The 16,464-nt window shown below is 42.1% G+C and overlaps 1 protein-coding gene across 2 annotated transcripts in view; it reads left to right on the top strand.

The window, feature by feature from the left end:
• ERICH3 (glutamate rich 3) overlaps positions 1-16,464 on the top strand; it is a 325,653-nt gene that overhangs the window by 25,248 nt on the left and 283,941 nt on the right. For both annotated transcript variants that reach the window (XM_069232437.1, XM_069232438.1), the window contains exons 2-3: positions 615-708; positions 923-1,048. In XM_069232437.1, the coding sequence (XP_069088538.1) occupies positions 615-708; positions 923-1,048 (220 nt within the window). The remainder of the gene's footprint in view (positions 1-614; positions 709-922; positions 1,049-16,464) is intronic.

The raw sequence follows: 16,464 nt of genomic DNA on the forward strand, positions 1-16,464 counted from the left end.
GCAGCATCCAAAATGGTACAGTAGACCAGCCCATGTCAGCCATTGGCTCTCTTGCACTGGAAGTGATGATATTTTCCACGTGCATGTCAGCCTAACTAGAAGCATGCTTCAGTGCCTGGGCTAAAGAACCAACACTTCACTTAATGTTTTTTTCTGTCCTTTTGGCTCCACATCATTGTTTATTTGCTTTAGTAATCCTTGTTAGTTTAAACTATGGCTTCAGATTACAGTAATTAAAAGGCAATAGTATATATTTTTTGTGCTTATAAAAATGTTTTCCTTTGAGATGCCCTAAAACTAAAAAGGATTTCTGTGCCTGTTATAAATGCCTGACATGAAACACATACTTACTGGCTTTCCCAATGCTTTTTTAACAAATGCAAACCAGTTTGTGTTCTTGACTTTCTCTTCGATTCCATGTTGACGACCAGCGTGAGCAATGACATTTTCTGATGTTTCTATTGAAGTTGAAGTAAATTCTAAATATAAAATAGTAAAGAAATTAGGTTTCAAATCACTTTTAAGGCTACAGGGATTTAAATACACACATCAACGTGAAAAATGGCGCCTTGTATGAGGAAGGGTACCTAACAAGAATGTGTCCTTTCTTCCAGTCCGCTTGCAGCGTACAACAGCCTCACTGACAAACACTTGACTGGATATTTCAATAATACAAGAATACGAAGACATCTGCAAAGAGTTGGGCTGGTAAGAGTTTTTTTATCTTTTTATTTAAGTTTTTCATATGGAATTCAGTTTAGGTATGTCATTGTTTCCCTCAATGCTTGTGGAACTACTCTGCATAGGGCTCATATCGTCGGGCTCCTTGATAAATGCATAGCCTTTACAATGGGTCTTCTGACATTTGTCTCAGGAGCAGTACAATGCTTCCTTTACTCATGTTTATCTGTGTTGATCTCAGGTCACGAGAAGCGGAAGAATATTGTCTGAAAAAGAATACAGGATGAATGCGATGAGGAAGGATCACCAGAAGTACATCCGCGAGTGCTTAGCGCAGGCAATATTTCACAAAGTGCTTGATATGGAGGTAAACTGCAATACCCTGCGATGATTCTGCCGCTGCTCTGCTCCTCGCTTAAACTCATGAATATGCATGAAGCACAAAAGCCTTGTGAAATTGCAAGGTCCATCATCACCTTAATGTTGACAACAGTTTAAGGCTGATTTTTTTTGGTTTTTTTCTTTTTCTATTTTTTTTTTCACCTCCTAGGCCGACTTTCTACAGAATAGTTACAAAATGCCTGTAGGAGCTCAATATTGAAACCTCAACTGTTTTGTCTCTGCATAATACACTTTTCTAAACGCATGAGTGACACATTCTATACCATGTGAACAGCTGATGTCTGATACAAGAAAAACACCCACTATCTCATGTGGCTGTAGAAATATCCTGTTTCGACCAGTCTGCATCACCAGGATAGGTGTGGCGGCGAGTGGATGAGTACTTATGTCTCTGAGGAGGGCCACAGATGAACGTGTATCTAAACGTTACATTAGTAACTACTGTATTTGTTAATATATATATAGAAAGAGATACATTTCAGTCCATTTTCATAGTAGAATAAATTGTACAACCTTGATCAGTTTACTGCAACAGACAAAATAGTATTGTTGGCAACCATTGTGAACCCAATAACTCCTAAAAAAAAAAATATTGCACAAAAAAAAAAAAAATAATAACCTATTGAAAATAAATGACATTAACAAAGACTAGTCTAGCAGACAACTATGCCCACATTCATTCACCTTATTTATTTTCATTCTAATAGTTAATCCTGAAAACGTATAAGGCTGTATTTACCTCTATTTTATGTTCAAATGAGTCTCTAGCTAACCTCTTCCTACATACACAACAACGCACTGAAGGGTGCTCATTGTGAGAAGGATGAAGATATAAAAGTGACCGAACAGTGTTACACGGTATTGTGATGCCATCTTTCACTTATTATTTCTGTTTGTTTCATTTATAGCTTCGCTATTATTGTCCGAATAACTGCACCATCTTAAGTTAAATACACGAACATTCCTTTTGACCATTAACACAAAATAAACAGGGTTACTTTCATACTTTCCTGCTTTGAGAAGTGAAATCGGAATCCTGTTAACTCAACCAGATGACTCATTCGAACAATTATCTGCCAACAAATACCATCACAGCGTATTCATGACTTCCTATTGTACTAGCCAAGTTTGTAGGAGTGTCCAGTGCCAAATAGTAATTAGAAAAATATCTCCCAGCAACTAGGCCAACTGAAGCAGTCAACTTCATTAGCAAATAATGCTGTGTTTACTTGTGTCCTTTTGTGAGCTTTGCAAAGTGAGAAGCCAATTTAAAATTAGGCTACCGTTCATCATTGTCTTACTAATGTTGGAATTGTTCACGATTGTTGCAAAGTAACCATCTTTAATGCTAACCAGGCAATTTTTTACTTCTAAGATGTCTGTGTTTATGACCTATAATAATGGCCATGTTGCTTATTGGGTTTATTTATGTTTTTGTTTGTTTGATATTATTTTTCAAGTGTGCACACACGCATTCATTGCACCTTGGGGCTATACCATTTGACTGTGTTTTGCCTACACTGATGCATACTGGGTTATTGAGTCTACATTGTGGAACAAACGTGAAAGACAAAGGACAGAGTGTGTTTTTTCGGGAGGTTGCATTGAGGTTGGAATGCAAATGTATGTAATTGTAATATAGGTATTTGTTCTGGCTTAAGAGCTACAGTGGCTTATGTATGAAGTTGAGCATGACATAGGACCTCATTCTGACCCTGGCGGTCTATGACCGCCAGGGTGGAGGCCGGCTGAAGCACCGCCAACAGGCTGGCGGTGCTTCATTTCCGCGGTCGCCCAGCCGGGTCCGGCGGTTTCCTGCCGGATTTCCCCCGGCTGGGAGAATCCTCCATGGCGGCGCTGCAAGCAGCGCCGCCATGGGGATTCCGACCCCCTTCCCGCCAGCCTGTTTCTGGTGGTTTTCACCGCCAGAACCAGGATGGCGGGAACGGGTGTCGTGGGGCCCCTGGGGGCCCCTGCACTGCCCATGCCACTGTCATGGGCAGTGCAGGGGCCCCCTAACAGGGCCCCATAAAGATTTTCACTGTCTGCATTGCAGACAGTGAAAATCGCGACAGGTGCAACTGCACCCATCGCACCCCTGCAACTCCGCCAGCTCCATTCAGAGCTGGCTTCATTGTTGCAGGGCCTTTCCCACTGGGCTGGCGGGTGCTCGTTTGGCGGGCGCCTGCCGGCCCAGCGGGAAAGCCAGAATGGCCGCCGCGGTCTTTCGGTGGGCTAATTTTAAGTTAGAATGACCCCCATAGTCTTTAATGTCCAAGCAACGCGGGCCATTAGGTGGATGCTGCCCCAAAAACTGATGAGTTTTCAATTTTACACTGAATTGTTTGAATTTGATGTAGAGATGTGAAGTGATGGCTGAGGGCGTTTCCTTCTTGCCATTGCTGCCTACTTTGGCGCTGGAAGCAGTTTTGAGTCTCAGGGTCGACTCAACATTCTGTGATTCCGGGAAAATCACTTGGTTAAAAAAAATTAATGTGTTCTTTTGTACTGTAACTGGTGCTCATGTAAAGCACTCCAGTACATTCAGATTGAGTCTTCACTGTATAAAACTACACAAAAAACATTAGGCTCTCCCACCCTCTGGTTTACATAGCAGCCCAGGTTTAGCAAGCTATTTGACATGATCTGAGCACAGTGGCTTTGTCCTTAAGACTTGATTTAGATCTGATTTGATTTTGATTTAGATTTGTTTAGCGCTCAAAAACCCAGAGGTGTCTTGGCGCTGTAGGTGTCATGGGTGGGAGTCAGATGGATGAAACTCTACTTTTGCCAAGTCCTGTGAGCTTTCCTAGAAGACAGTCGGTATGAGCAATTCTGTAACTCCAAGGCGAGAGAGTTCTATAGCTTTGCCGTCCTCAACAGAAAACCTCGGCCCCTCCACGATACTTGTTTGCGCTTTGAAATCACTAAGCATTTTGTATCCGAAGATCTGCGTTTTCTGGATGTAATATACCAGATAAATATGGCGAGGAGAAAATAATAAACTGTTGACATGCATTCTTTCGTGCAGTTCCCTTCAGGGGTAAATTCAGTGGTTTACCCAAAGCTTTGACAGTGCTAATTAGGTGTACCTCCTTTTATCATCGGACCTAATCTGAAAATGCTTTGGGTGAGTCGCATCTGGCGAGGATGCTGTTGAAGCTGGAAGTGGTGAGTACATATCTGGGGGGCCACTGAACAATCCAGTTGCAGGTTGGCGTGGAGCCCAAAGCCTTAGGGCTGCTGTCGGGTGGAACGTGCTGACAGTGATTCTGCACTATATTGGCTGAGGTCCTCGTTTTCCCATCATTCCCAAGGACCATTCATGGTGCTTTGTCTCAGTCACTTTTGCTATAACCCCGAAAGCAGCGTTTTAAATACTTCAGTCGTGTTCAGTCTGGTTCTACTGATTGTGGCTGCTGGCTGAAATGTACATATATCGTCTAATTAAAACAATTTCTGTGCGTTTACCTATGAAGGAAGGTGGTGCAGTGTTTTCTGTGCACTTTATAACCTCTGATTCACTCGGGTGTGCACATATCACGTATTCAAAGACTTTGAGTTTTGTTTGCCATTTTCTTTGTGTGCGGCGTACAACTCAAGCACGCCGTGTGGTTGTGTAGTTCTGTGCACTCTTTTACAAAGACTTTTCACTATCACTCCTGAATCAGGTTATACACTGTAGGGGTGTATTTACTCTTTTCAATGAAGTATAGTGAAGCATATCGGCGATTGCATTAGCAGGTGTTTTTAGACCAGTCTCGTTCTGGTTTGAGCAGAGGTCAGGTTGGGTGGATAAAGGGTTGCAGTTGTGAGCACGCTGGATAAGAAACGGAGGAGCTTCCTCGTGAAACAGAGAGGGGGAGATAACTGTTCCCCCACTATGGCCTCATTAGTCAGTCCTTTGTGGCATAACCTGACAACTTTCTTGATTTGTCAATTTGCAGGATTGTTTTTGTATTTGGGTGGACTGAGACACAGACAAGCTTAGTCTTCAAAATGGGCACCAGACTGTGACCACCTAACTTGTCATGTTGTTAAACGGGAGAAGATGTGACGATAGTGCCAGAGTTGCCGACTGTGAAACTGGGGAATCAGGTTCGAGTCTCAGTGACGGCAAATCTCGTAATCTCCCCATGCCTACAAGAAAAACATATATTTATGACACCTTGTAATGTACCTAGGGCTCGTTTGAATTCGCGCTACATTAAACTGCAATAAAAAATTAATAAAATTAATGAATGAAAAATAAGGGGTCGTCGCTTGCGGTGGTAAAAAAAGGTTAACCTGTGCAGGGGAAGGTTAAAGGCTTGCACTATAAGGCTACTTTGTATTCAGCCATCACTGTTCCGTTCAGTCTCCCTCTAAGCCAAATCCACTATTGTCAGTATTGATTACAAAGTTTCATGTGTCATTGGGTAAACATGGACTTTGCCACCATGTTACCGCTTTTTGAGCCACAGAAATACATTTTAGGGCCTTTTGAGAGCTCGGTGCACCTTAAATGCTGTTTGGAATAAAGCAGAAGCTTTCGAAACTGTAAAGTTAAGACCAAACAGTATCAAAGGTGCTCGCATGATAACATTGGAAGAGTACATTCACCGCCTATTAATATATACACACTACTTCTAGGCGAACCCTCCTTTGATTGAGCTTGTCATTATGTATAATACTCTTTACTGTGAAATTGTACACTAATTCGTAATTGTGAGAATTTCCATCTTCTCTAGTATGTCCCCAGTTCTTTTGTTTTCAGGACTACGGTTGTGCAGTGGTGTGAACTGAATACTGTTTGTAAAACAAACATTGGCAGGCCAATAATTCTTCCCTTTAAACAGCAAATGCTGTTTTTTTTTTGCCAATTGTTTGCATTGGTGCCTCAAGGCATTATTGTGCATGCATTTCAGTTGCTATCTTGGAATGGTAAAAAAATAAATAAAAAAATTAGAAGATGTTGTGGGGCCCTAGTCTACTGAGTAAAGTGGGGCCCTCCGTTGGATGAAGACATCTTTTGGTTTTTAATAAAAATGCCTTGTACGGAAAAAGTATACAGCAGATCCAAATTGCATTATTGGATTAAAATATTTAAATAACTGTGGCAGCACAAACACAAGGTCCTCAAAAATGTGCTGGCCTGGGTAACAGTGACCTCTCTGCCCACTTGCTGATCATACTGCCGGTGCTTAAGCTGAGCAGATGGTTGAAGGTGGGGCCCACTGGCACTCATTTTTGGGGGCCTTCGCTTATATTTTATCCTCGGACTTTATCTCCGAGCAAGAGAGATGATAAACACAACAAGCATTAGCAATGTAATGGGTCTGGCATTTGGGAGAGCTAGAGCTATTGGTGTTGTTAATGACAATGGCTTTTTCCTATGTGTTTTGATTTGGAGTGGAGTGGATGTAGGTGGTGTAGAGTTGAATTATGTGGGTTGGATTGGAATTGTTAGTTGTGGAATTGTGTATGGTAGAATTGTACGGTGGGGAGTGGATTTGTGTAGTGGAATTATGTGGCATGGTGTGAAATGGAACTATATGAACAGTAATTATGTAGTATTGAGTGTACTGGAACTATTTTGAATGGGAATGTGTGTCATGGAGTGTAATTCTTCGGAATGGAATTTTGTGATGTGGAGTGGTATGTAGTGGAGTTTAATTATATCGTGTCCTGTTGAATTTTGTGGCATGATGTGGAATTCTGTGGTGTGGATTGGGTTATGTGCTGTGTTGTCTAATTGTGTTGTCGAATTGAATTATGTGGTTTGTTGTTGAATTATGTGGTGTGGAATGGAAATGTGTAGAGTTGAATTGTGTGGCGTTGAGTGAAATTATGCTGCTTGGAAATATGTGACATGGTGTAGAGTGTATTTATGTGGATTGTATTGCTAAGTTTAAAAACAAGGCCATTTCTCTACACCTGTGCGTGAGCAGCCTGAAAGGCAATCAACCCACTTTCCTGTGCTGCAGACCACACCATACACTGTGCTCACATGGCACACAATCATATACCATACAGTGCAAAACAGCACACAGAAATTCAAATTGTGCTGCAGATCCCAGTGGACATTTCTAAAGATATTACACTCTCTTAAGGTGTCAGGGTAAAAGTGTAACATAAGGTGTGCTCTGGAACACAGTACAAGTAATTGACACACTGCTAGGCAGGTGCAATCTTACACAATGGGGCCATACACACATAGATACTTTATGCCTTTGCATAAACACAGAGACAACCGTAAGCTAGATTTGCCCTCAACACATATCAACACAACCGATTTAATGATACCTGGGCTTTGAAGTCTCAATAGTGGTGAATGTTAGGGTCCCCGCCCCTGTTTAAGACCTCTGCCACCTAATGGTAAAATAATGTAACTTGTCCACGTGAAGGCAGTCTTGATAGAAGAGTGCTCAACCCACCAACCATATCATCTGTAATAGATGACGGTGATCCATTTTAAATATCTGTTGAGGCTATAAAAATGAATGTGAGTGTATGTGTGAGAGAGAAAGTGCCACAGAGAGCTTATCCATTTGACAGTGTTTTAGAAAGAGAGTTACTTTATCTGTGAGCGAGAGCAAGATTTTGTCACTGTATTTGAGAGTACGTGTGTGAGAGAGAGTATGCATATGTGCCTGTGTGTGAGATAATAAGGGCAAGTGGGTTTTTCAGACATGTAACCTATCATTTACAAAAAGACATTAAATTAATCCACATTCAACCGCAATCCATTATTTTACAGATCACATGAAAGGGAACAAAATGAGTATTTATTTCCTGTGCCTCCACAAGCCCCACGTCAGCGGTGCTGGTGCACCCGACGCACAACCGCATTGCCGCCGGCCGTATTATGAGCCGGCGTCAATGTTGATGGGTGTTTCCCGACTGCGGGAGTTTGGCGAGTGGTTTTTTCTGCCCGCCAAAATCCTAATGAGGGCCATAGTCTTGGAATACATAGAACATGCATAGAGCAGTCAGGCTTAACTTAGAAGGCACTATGTAAAGTATTTGTGCAATAAATCATGCACTACCACAGTATAGCACCACAAAAATATACCGCACAGTGTTTAGAAAAATATATAATATTTATCTGATAAGATGCAGGTCAAAGCGATTGAAATGCAATAAGTATATGTTCAGATTTCACTGTAAAAATGATATAAAGTGTCTTTAATCTCTTAAAAGCAATAAATGTCTCTTTCAAGCGCAAAGTACCCGGTTCACGTTTAAAATCTCTGCAAAGTACTGCAGAGGAGGAGATGAGTGGAAAACAGGGAGATGTGTGTCGATTTCTCGGGCCGCACACGGCGATGCATTTTTTAGTTTTCACGCAGAGAAGGCTTTGCGTCAATTTCTAGTGCTCGGTCTTGGATCTGCTTGGGGTTGTGGGGTTTTTGGATGCCTGGGGGATGATGCGTAAATTTCCGGCACTGACAGGGCAAAGTCAGAGGGGCTCCGTCGATCTGGTGGGTGTTGCGTGGAAATTTCTACCGCATGGCAGGCGCTGCATCGATTCCTCTCAGGAAGTCGGCCTGCGTCTATCTGGCTCAGCTGTGCGCCGATCCAGTGGGTCATGCGTCGAATTTCCAGTTGCTACGCTGGCGTTACATCGATCTTCTCGTTGTGAAGTCGGGCTGTGTAGTTCCGGTTCGGCGTGCAGTGAATTTTTCACTGCGATGCAGGCTGTGCATCATTTCTGGCAGGCTGTGTGTTGCTTTTTGCCACACAGGGAGTCCTTCTTGTAGAGATGAAGTATTTTTTGGTCCTGAGACTTCAGGGATCAGAAGACAAGTGTGAAATAAATTTATGAGTCTCTTCTCGTAAGAGGCTGAATTTGTACAAGATAGAATACAAGGATTCGGATTATGCTTCAAGATAGCATTTTAGTGGCTGCCACGGTCACTTCCAAAGAGTATCAAAATGAAACTCTTTGGCCAAAGCAACTGACCTTTCCCTTAGCCTTTGATGTCTTTTATTGCAAACCCCCCCCTCCCACTTTACCACACTATACATGCGTCACAATTTCCAGACGCCTTCAAGCAAACATTTCCTGTAGCACCTTTTAACCACAAGAACAGGATGTTCAAACACAGAGATAACATTTCTAGAACATAGGGCGGTTTAACACATCTACAAAGTTTCACATCTGCAACAAATGAAATTAAACAGGTGATGAAGGCATACAGTTTTGTTCGTAGCACAGAACAAATGGACAAAATGGAGCTCTCACACCAATTTAAGAAATCCATTTTTCACACAAGCTCTATCCAAGCTCTTGGAGAGCACCTCTCACCACAGCCAGAGAGCAGCAGGACAGCAGGGCAACAGCAAGGCAGCAGTCCTTCACAGAAAGCAGTCAGGTGAGTCCTTTGGGCAGCTAGGCAGTTCTTCTTGGCAGGATGCAGGTTCTGGTTGAGGTTCTCCTTTCACAAAATGTGTCTTGTCAGATAGAGTGTCTACCTCAGAAGTGTCTGAGTAGGTAGGGTCAGAGACCCTACTTAAATACTCAAATGTGCCTTTGAAGTGGGGGAGACTTCAAAGAGTGGCTTAGAAGTGAACAAGGTCCCCTTTCAGTTCCATCCTGTCTGCCAGGGCTCGAGTAGGGGGTGTGGCAGTCCTTTGTGTGAGGACAGGCTACTGTCCTTTGACATGTAAGTGTTGAGCCCTTCACGCTCCCGGCCCAGGAAGACCCATTCAAAATGCAGATGTATGCAAGTGAGGCTGAGTATCCTGTGTTTGGGGTGTGTCTGAGTGAATGCACAAGGGAGCTGTCAACTAAACCTAGCCAGATGTGGATTGGAAGGCAAAGAAGGATTTACGTGTAGAGAAATGCTCACTTTCTAAAAGTAGCATTTCTAAAATAGTAATATAAAATCCAACTTCACCATTAAGCAGGGTTTTGTATCACCATTCTGGCCGTACTAAATATGACCTGGCTACTCCATTCAGATCAGGATCTACCACTCAAACAGTATGAGGGTAGCCCCAATGCTATCCTATGAAAGCAGAAGGCCTCTAAGCAGTGCAAAATGAATTTAGGTGTTTTACACTACCAGGATATATACAACACACATGTTCATGTCCTGCCTTTACCTACATAGCACTCTGCCCTATGGGCTACCTAGGGCCTACCTTAGGGTTGACTTATATGTAGAAAAAGGGGAGTTTAAGGCTTGGCAATTATCTTTAAATGCCAAGTCGTAGTGACAGTGAAACTGCACACACAGGTCCTGCAGTGGCAGGCCTGAGACATGGTTAGAGGTCTACTTCTGTGGGTGGCACAACCACTGCTGCAGTCCACTAGTAATTTACAGGCCCTGGGCGCATGTAGTGCACTTGACTAGGGACTTACAAGTAAATTAAATAATCCAATTGGGTATGAGCCAATGTCACCATGTTTTAAGGAGAGCGCATTTGCACTTTCGCACTGATTAGCAGTAGTAAAGTGCACAGAGTCCTCAAGCCAGCAAAAATGAGGACAGAAAAAGAGAAGGAGGAAGGCAAAAAGTTTGGGGGTGACCCTGCAGAAAGGCCATTTCCAACAACCATCAGATCATATTTTGTTTGCCTCTAAATGAACCTTGGTGTGCACAGCGGGCACCAGTGTAGATATATCACACTCTGGAGAAGGAATGAGGTGGCTGTAACAGACAAAGCCAGTTCACACCTTCCTGTGATTTATTTCAGATTAGAGCAATAGCTCCCCTGCATGCCAGGGCATAGCAGTTGGCAGGGTACAATCAACAGCCAAGAAAGAATTCTGCATGATTTCATCCAGAGGGTGTCTGGGACATTAGGCACTTGCAGCCATGGACACCGGACACGTCTGAGAACATGCCCAGTAACCGAAAGCACTACTGAGGGGGTTGTTTGGAGGGCTGATGGAAAAGAAATGGGTATTCTTAAAAACAGCGGTTCTTATTAATGATACATGTATATTCACTGGGAAAAAAAGCACAATTACATTATTAACGCAACAATAAGATAACAGAAAAAGGAGTCAGACCCAAGCACTCGTATAGAAAAAGATGCCAAACCCAGTAATCAATATTGCAGTAATTATATGTGTGCAAAATTCATGAGAATTATAAAGTGTCCCAAGTGAAGTGGAACCTACAGTCAACAAAAGAAATAACCAGTTCATAATCATACAACACAATACAAAAAGGTTTCCACAAATTAGGCAAAACAACCTAAACCATATGTAAAATTCAGTTAATTTCAAAGATTCACATTATTAGGTTCGTTTAGGCACAGTCAGGGGAAATGGGAGCATTGCAGTCCAAGGGGGGTGCAGCAGGTGCGAACTGTTCAGGAACTTTCTGTTGACTGGGACGGTTGCCATTGCAAATGCGTAGTGATTTTAAACTTGGGCTCCTGGCCTGAAAAACCTAGCACCACATTCCATCAAACATGGGCATAAAAATGGAATGTTAGAAGAGCTAATCACCTCACAAAGAAGAAATAGTATCTCAGTGGTGGTGGTTCGAACAGCGGCGCGACACGAATAAGGTTTAATCAGTCTGTACTTGGGCCAAACTCCACATGATGAGTAGAAAGTGATGCAAGAACTGACGTGTTGCCTGCACTGCTGAATTAGAAGGCAACAAAGAAGAGTGATTATGATGCCAAAGAATCTCAAGCAATGGGCGAGCTAAAGGCCCCTTTTTAGTGGAGTTTTTTATTTTTAAACCCAAAAGATCATCGCCATAGTGACAGTGCATATATGCTGCCTGAGGCTTGACCTAAAAAGGCATTTCCTTTTCACTTCCACTGCAGCCTCTTTAACTGCAGGCCTGCAATGATATGAAGTCAATGTTGAACATCAGTTGGGTGACCCTTTGTTCCCAGGAATCTGAGTTTCATATACTATACAAAAAACGTTTGGGGCCAGATGTAGGTAAGTTTGGGTTTGCGAGTCGCAAACCCATATGCAGGATGGTGTCCCTGACACCATCTGCGAACCGCAAGGGGGTCGCAAAGACCCACCTCATTAATATTAATGAGATGGGTTGCAATTTGCGACCCCCTTGCGATTCGCTGCACTCACAGGGATGGTGGCCTGCTGGAGACAGCAGACCACCATGTCTGTGACTGCTTTTTAATAAAGCAGTTTTTTTTTTTTTGTATTGCAGCCCGTTTTCCTTAAAGGAAAACGAGTTGCAATACACCTGAGAAAATTAAACTTTTTTGTTTCATTTTTTCAGAGTAGGCAGGGTCCATAGGTCCACTGCCTGCTCTGAAAAAATATTTTCAGAGCCATTCACAAAGGGGAAGGGGTCCCATGGGGACCCCTTCCCTTTTGCGAATGGGTTAGCACCCATTTGTAATGGCTGCTAACTGCGAATTGCGATGCGAATCGCAAATAGGAAGGGGAACACCCCTTCCTATTGCGAGTCGCATTCCCATTTTGCCAGTCGGTAACCAGGTTACCGACTCGCAAAATGGGAATGAGCATCGTGAATTTCTGGCCCTTGGTTCTGTCAGATACTGACAAAACCAATTGTTTGTTTGTGTATAACATGAAGTCAAGCTATAAAACTGACACTTGGGGCCTGATTATGAGTCATACTGAGTGGACTTACCATATGTAATTCTGCTAACCAGATCATGAGTGCATAAGTGTTCATGCACATGGTGTTGAAACACCAGACCTGATTTTACCGACCTGTAATTCTGCTCTGATCGTCATTATTAAGATATGCATTAAACACCTGGTCTTGGGGATTTCGTGTGGTTTTACAACCCAGAAATCCATTCCTATATTGTAATTCCCCATTCCACGAGGTTCAACTTATAATTGCAAGGCACAGGTGAGGTGATATTGCACATTGACATAGATTTCAAGTGCAGATTTACCATCAAGCCAGTGTTGTGCAACTCCTAATCAGGCCGTAGAAGTTGTGCGATATTAGAGATTATAATATAGGGCCTGATTTAGGGTTTGGCAGACGTATTCCATCACAATCATAACGGATAGGCATTCCCTTCTTATTGCAAGCGCATTAGGATATAAAGTATTTGAAATAAGGCTGACAGGCTATACATAATGTTTATGATGGAGTAATCTGTCAGCCAAAGTATACATCAGACTGATAGTATGGTGTATACTGTCCTCTTGAAGTCTTACTTAGTTATTGGTTTGTGAGGTATTTCTAATATATTCACAATCCGCAGATGGATCTCTGTGACAGAGAGGATGACATGTCTGGCCAGCAACGTGCAATAGTGACCAACCATATAACAAAGGTCAGATTAAAATCTTTCAAATCATGGCATTGGTTTAGGGTGATATTTTGTATTTAAAAAACATTTTTTGAACATCTGATTTACTTTTTCAAATATTAAAGCTTACAATTCTAATACGTGTATCTAGTCAGAGATTAGTTGTAAGAATGATTGCACTTCATGCTTTGGAGAGGCTTACCTTGCATCCTGTGTTAGCGCTCCTTTCCAGGCTGATTAGCCTAGGCTTTGCATCTTTTCTTTGTCGCACACAGGTGTACCATTCGACTGGCTCCTCGATGGGTGGGCCGATGGGCTTGGCTTTGCGCAGTACTTCTCTAGAGAGAACACCATCAAGGTCGGCAGCAGACCTGTCATAGACCTAATTGTTTCCAGTTCCTTTGAGCCATTTCCCATTTCTCTAGGTATATGAGGATGCATCACAAACATTCAAGAGTTCCTCCATCCGATATTCATCAGTGCTCACTCCAGAAAGCACTAGTGCTTCATTCCTGTTTCTACAACTCTGCAGTGGCGTCCCCTTAAGTCAGATTCTCTGCAAGCCAGACTCTTTTTCCCATCTGGATAAGTGTTTCTATTCCAAAGGCTTTTCCTTGCTGAAGAATAGTATGGCCTTCTGGTCCCTTCATTTGGCATTGTGTGAGATCAAGGTGGCTGACAAGGGGTCTTGCCCTTACCTCAGAGGTACATGAACCAAGCTATCTAAAAGATCATAACAAACATCCCTTGACAGGATGTGCTTGTGATCAGAGTTCAAAAGTTCCTGTCACAAGGTGGAGAAATGTGATTAACTTGTTTGTGCCAAAGACCAATACATTAATCTTTTGCCTTGTTTCTGTTCATTGAAGAGGTTTTAGCAGTCACCCAGATACCATTGTTTAGAGGGAATTCTTCCAGTTATTTCCACATGCAGGTGATGAATTTCTTTGTTCTCTTGGAGGTATAATCTGATCTCTGAAGCTAGAGTGAGAAGCGTTCAAGGTTAAAAGAGGGTTATTTTTCTGGGAGGATTCCCCTCACCTTATTTTTTTCAGACATCTGCTATGAATTCTGTCCACAAATCTATTTTCATTATGCTTCAGTTATATCATACTGGAGGAAAAGTTTCAGAATTGACTTGTGAGAATATATGGACTGGTTATGTTGTCCATACCAAAGATGCAACATCAATGTGTTTAAATTACCCATGGTCAGCCACTATTTCTCAGATCAAAATTAGAAACTAGGAACTGGATTTGAAAGGAAGACTTCCTGGCAGTCACCCCATATCTTTTTGCAGATAAACACTGTACATCTTCTTCCTTGTTTTTATTCTGTTTATTTAGTGCATTTATATAGCACTCCTAGGCTCGAAAGTGATAGGACTTTTTACTTGAAGCAGCAAGATACACTACAATCATAACTAGCTTTACAAGAAGCATAATACTGCATTATAGTCAGAAGTAGGAATATTTCTATGTTTTGAAAATGTAAGAAGGAACTAGAAGAATATTTGGGAAACAATGTAACATAGAACATTTGATTATCAAGTCTTTCTAACCTGGATCAGCCATGTTGGAGGAATCTATATTAGGCGCTGGCGGAAGAGCTGGGGTTTTAGGTGTTAACTGAAAGTGCGTATTGGGATGCTGTATCTCAGTTCAGGTGGTACAGATTTCCACGCTAGAACTGTTTCTCCTGAGAAGGATTTTATTTGTGATATGGAACTTTTGAAATTGGATAAATTCAGGAGCAATTATTGTTGACTTCTAAGTGCACTTTTTCCTCCAGATATGTATAATAGGCTAGCTTAGGTTACTGCCGGCATTTTTTCTAGATGGCCTTGTGCATTAGTCAGCATAATTTGAAAATTATCTTAGCTTTTATTGGGGGCTTCCTTGGTTTCTTTTTTGACAAACTTCATCCAGTAGTAAAATGTATTGTATTGTATTGCAGCATTTATATAGCACTGTGTGGTGCTGAAGCACTTGCCTACATAAGGAGAATACTATACCATGTAGGGTGTGTGGTTGGGAGGATGTTTTATTTTGGTCCTATGTTGGAAGTGTTCCATGTCGTGTGTGATGACCACCAAGGTGTGGTTATTCTGTTATGGTACAAAGTGCATAGCAATGTGTTGAATGATTAAGTGTAAGAGACATATGCACAGTTGTATGGTTGTTCAGTATGCTGGTAGCGTTGAACAGGTCTGCTGGACCCTTAATGGGTTTTCATGCAACACAGTGTGCTTTTCTAGTTACTGCACTAGGTTATCTAATCTGTGGGCTTACGCTTCCATGGTTCGAGGGAGAGAGAAGTGGAGAGATCTTTTGGGATTGACATCTTTTATTATTATCATCCCTATCTGAGTGTCTGTCAAAGATGTATAAAAGCGCCTGTGGAGTAGTCTCTGGTAGCTAGTATGAATAGAGATACTGAGTGGGCTTGTGTTTGTTCTGTGAGGATACTTGTTTTTTGCTAAAGTACTTTGTCATGCTGTGCTATGTATTCAGTGAGGACTGGACATATTGAGAATTGAGAGTCTTGGAAGAGATGAATCCTGTGGCCTGTAGGCAGAATTTTCATTTAAATTGATGTGCTGGGATATACTTTAAGGGCTTTGTTCCAGTGGAGGGAACCACTCCAAATGTGTTCCTACTTGCCTGAAACCGGTCCAGATATTACCAGCAACCACATCGTCTTAGGAGATTTAGCTGTTTCTGACTTACACATCCAAAAGCAACAAACTGGTAATATATGGGCAGATCGTACTTCAAATCTTCTATCATCCGTGAATACCGTGATTTACAGTTCTTTAGTGACCATTCCTGGTGCACTGCGGCCTTGTGTGATAAAATACTCAATTTTTTGTGTTGTCTATCTTTCTATTTCTCAGAAGAGTAAACATTTGGCTCCTCCATACAGGATTCCCCTTATCTGATGGTCTTTCACTCACTGTTCTGACTTTCTGGGATACCAACAAGAGTGCATGGCCAAAGTGATTTTGGATGGACCAGAGGCTTGTTTGGGTGGGCCTCTGTGAAGGCTGGGACAGATGGAGCAGGCTGATTCCCAAACACCTGTTTCTTGTTTGTTTGTGTGGCACTAATTGGGGCCATACTCACTTCTAAGAGCTAATGAGTCAAGAGAAATATACTC

Source organism: Pleurodeles waltl, chromosome 4_2 (genome assembly GCF_031143425.1).
Source record: "Pleurodeles waltl isolate 20211129_DDA chromosome 4_2, aPleWal1.hap1.20221129, whole genome shotgun sequence".
Classification (NCBI taxonomy): Eukaryota; Metazoa; Chordata; class Amphibia; order Caudata; family Salamandridae; genus Pleurodeles; species Pleurodeles waltl.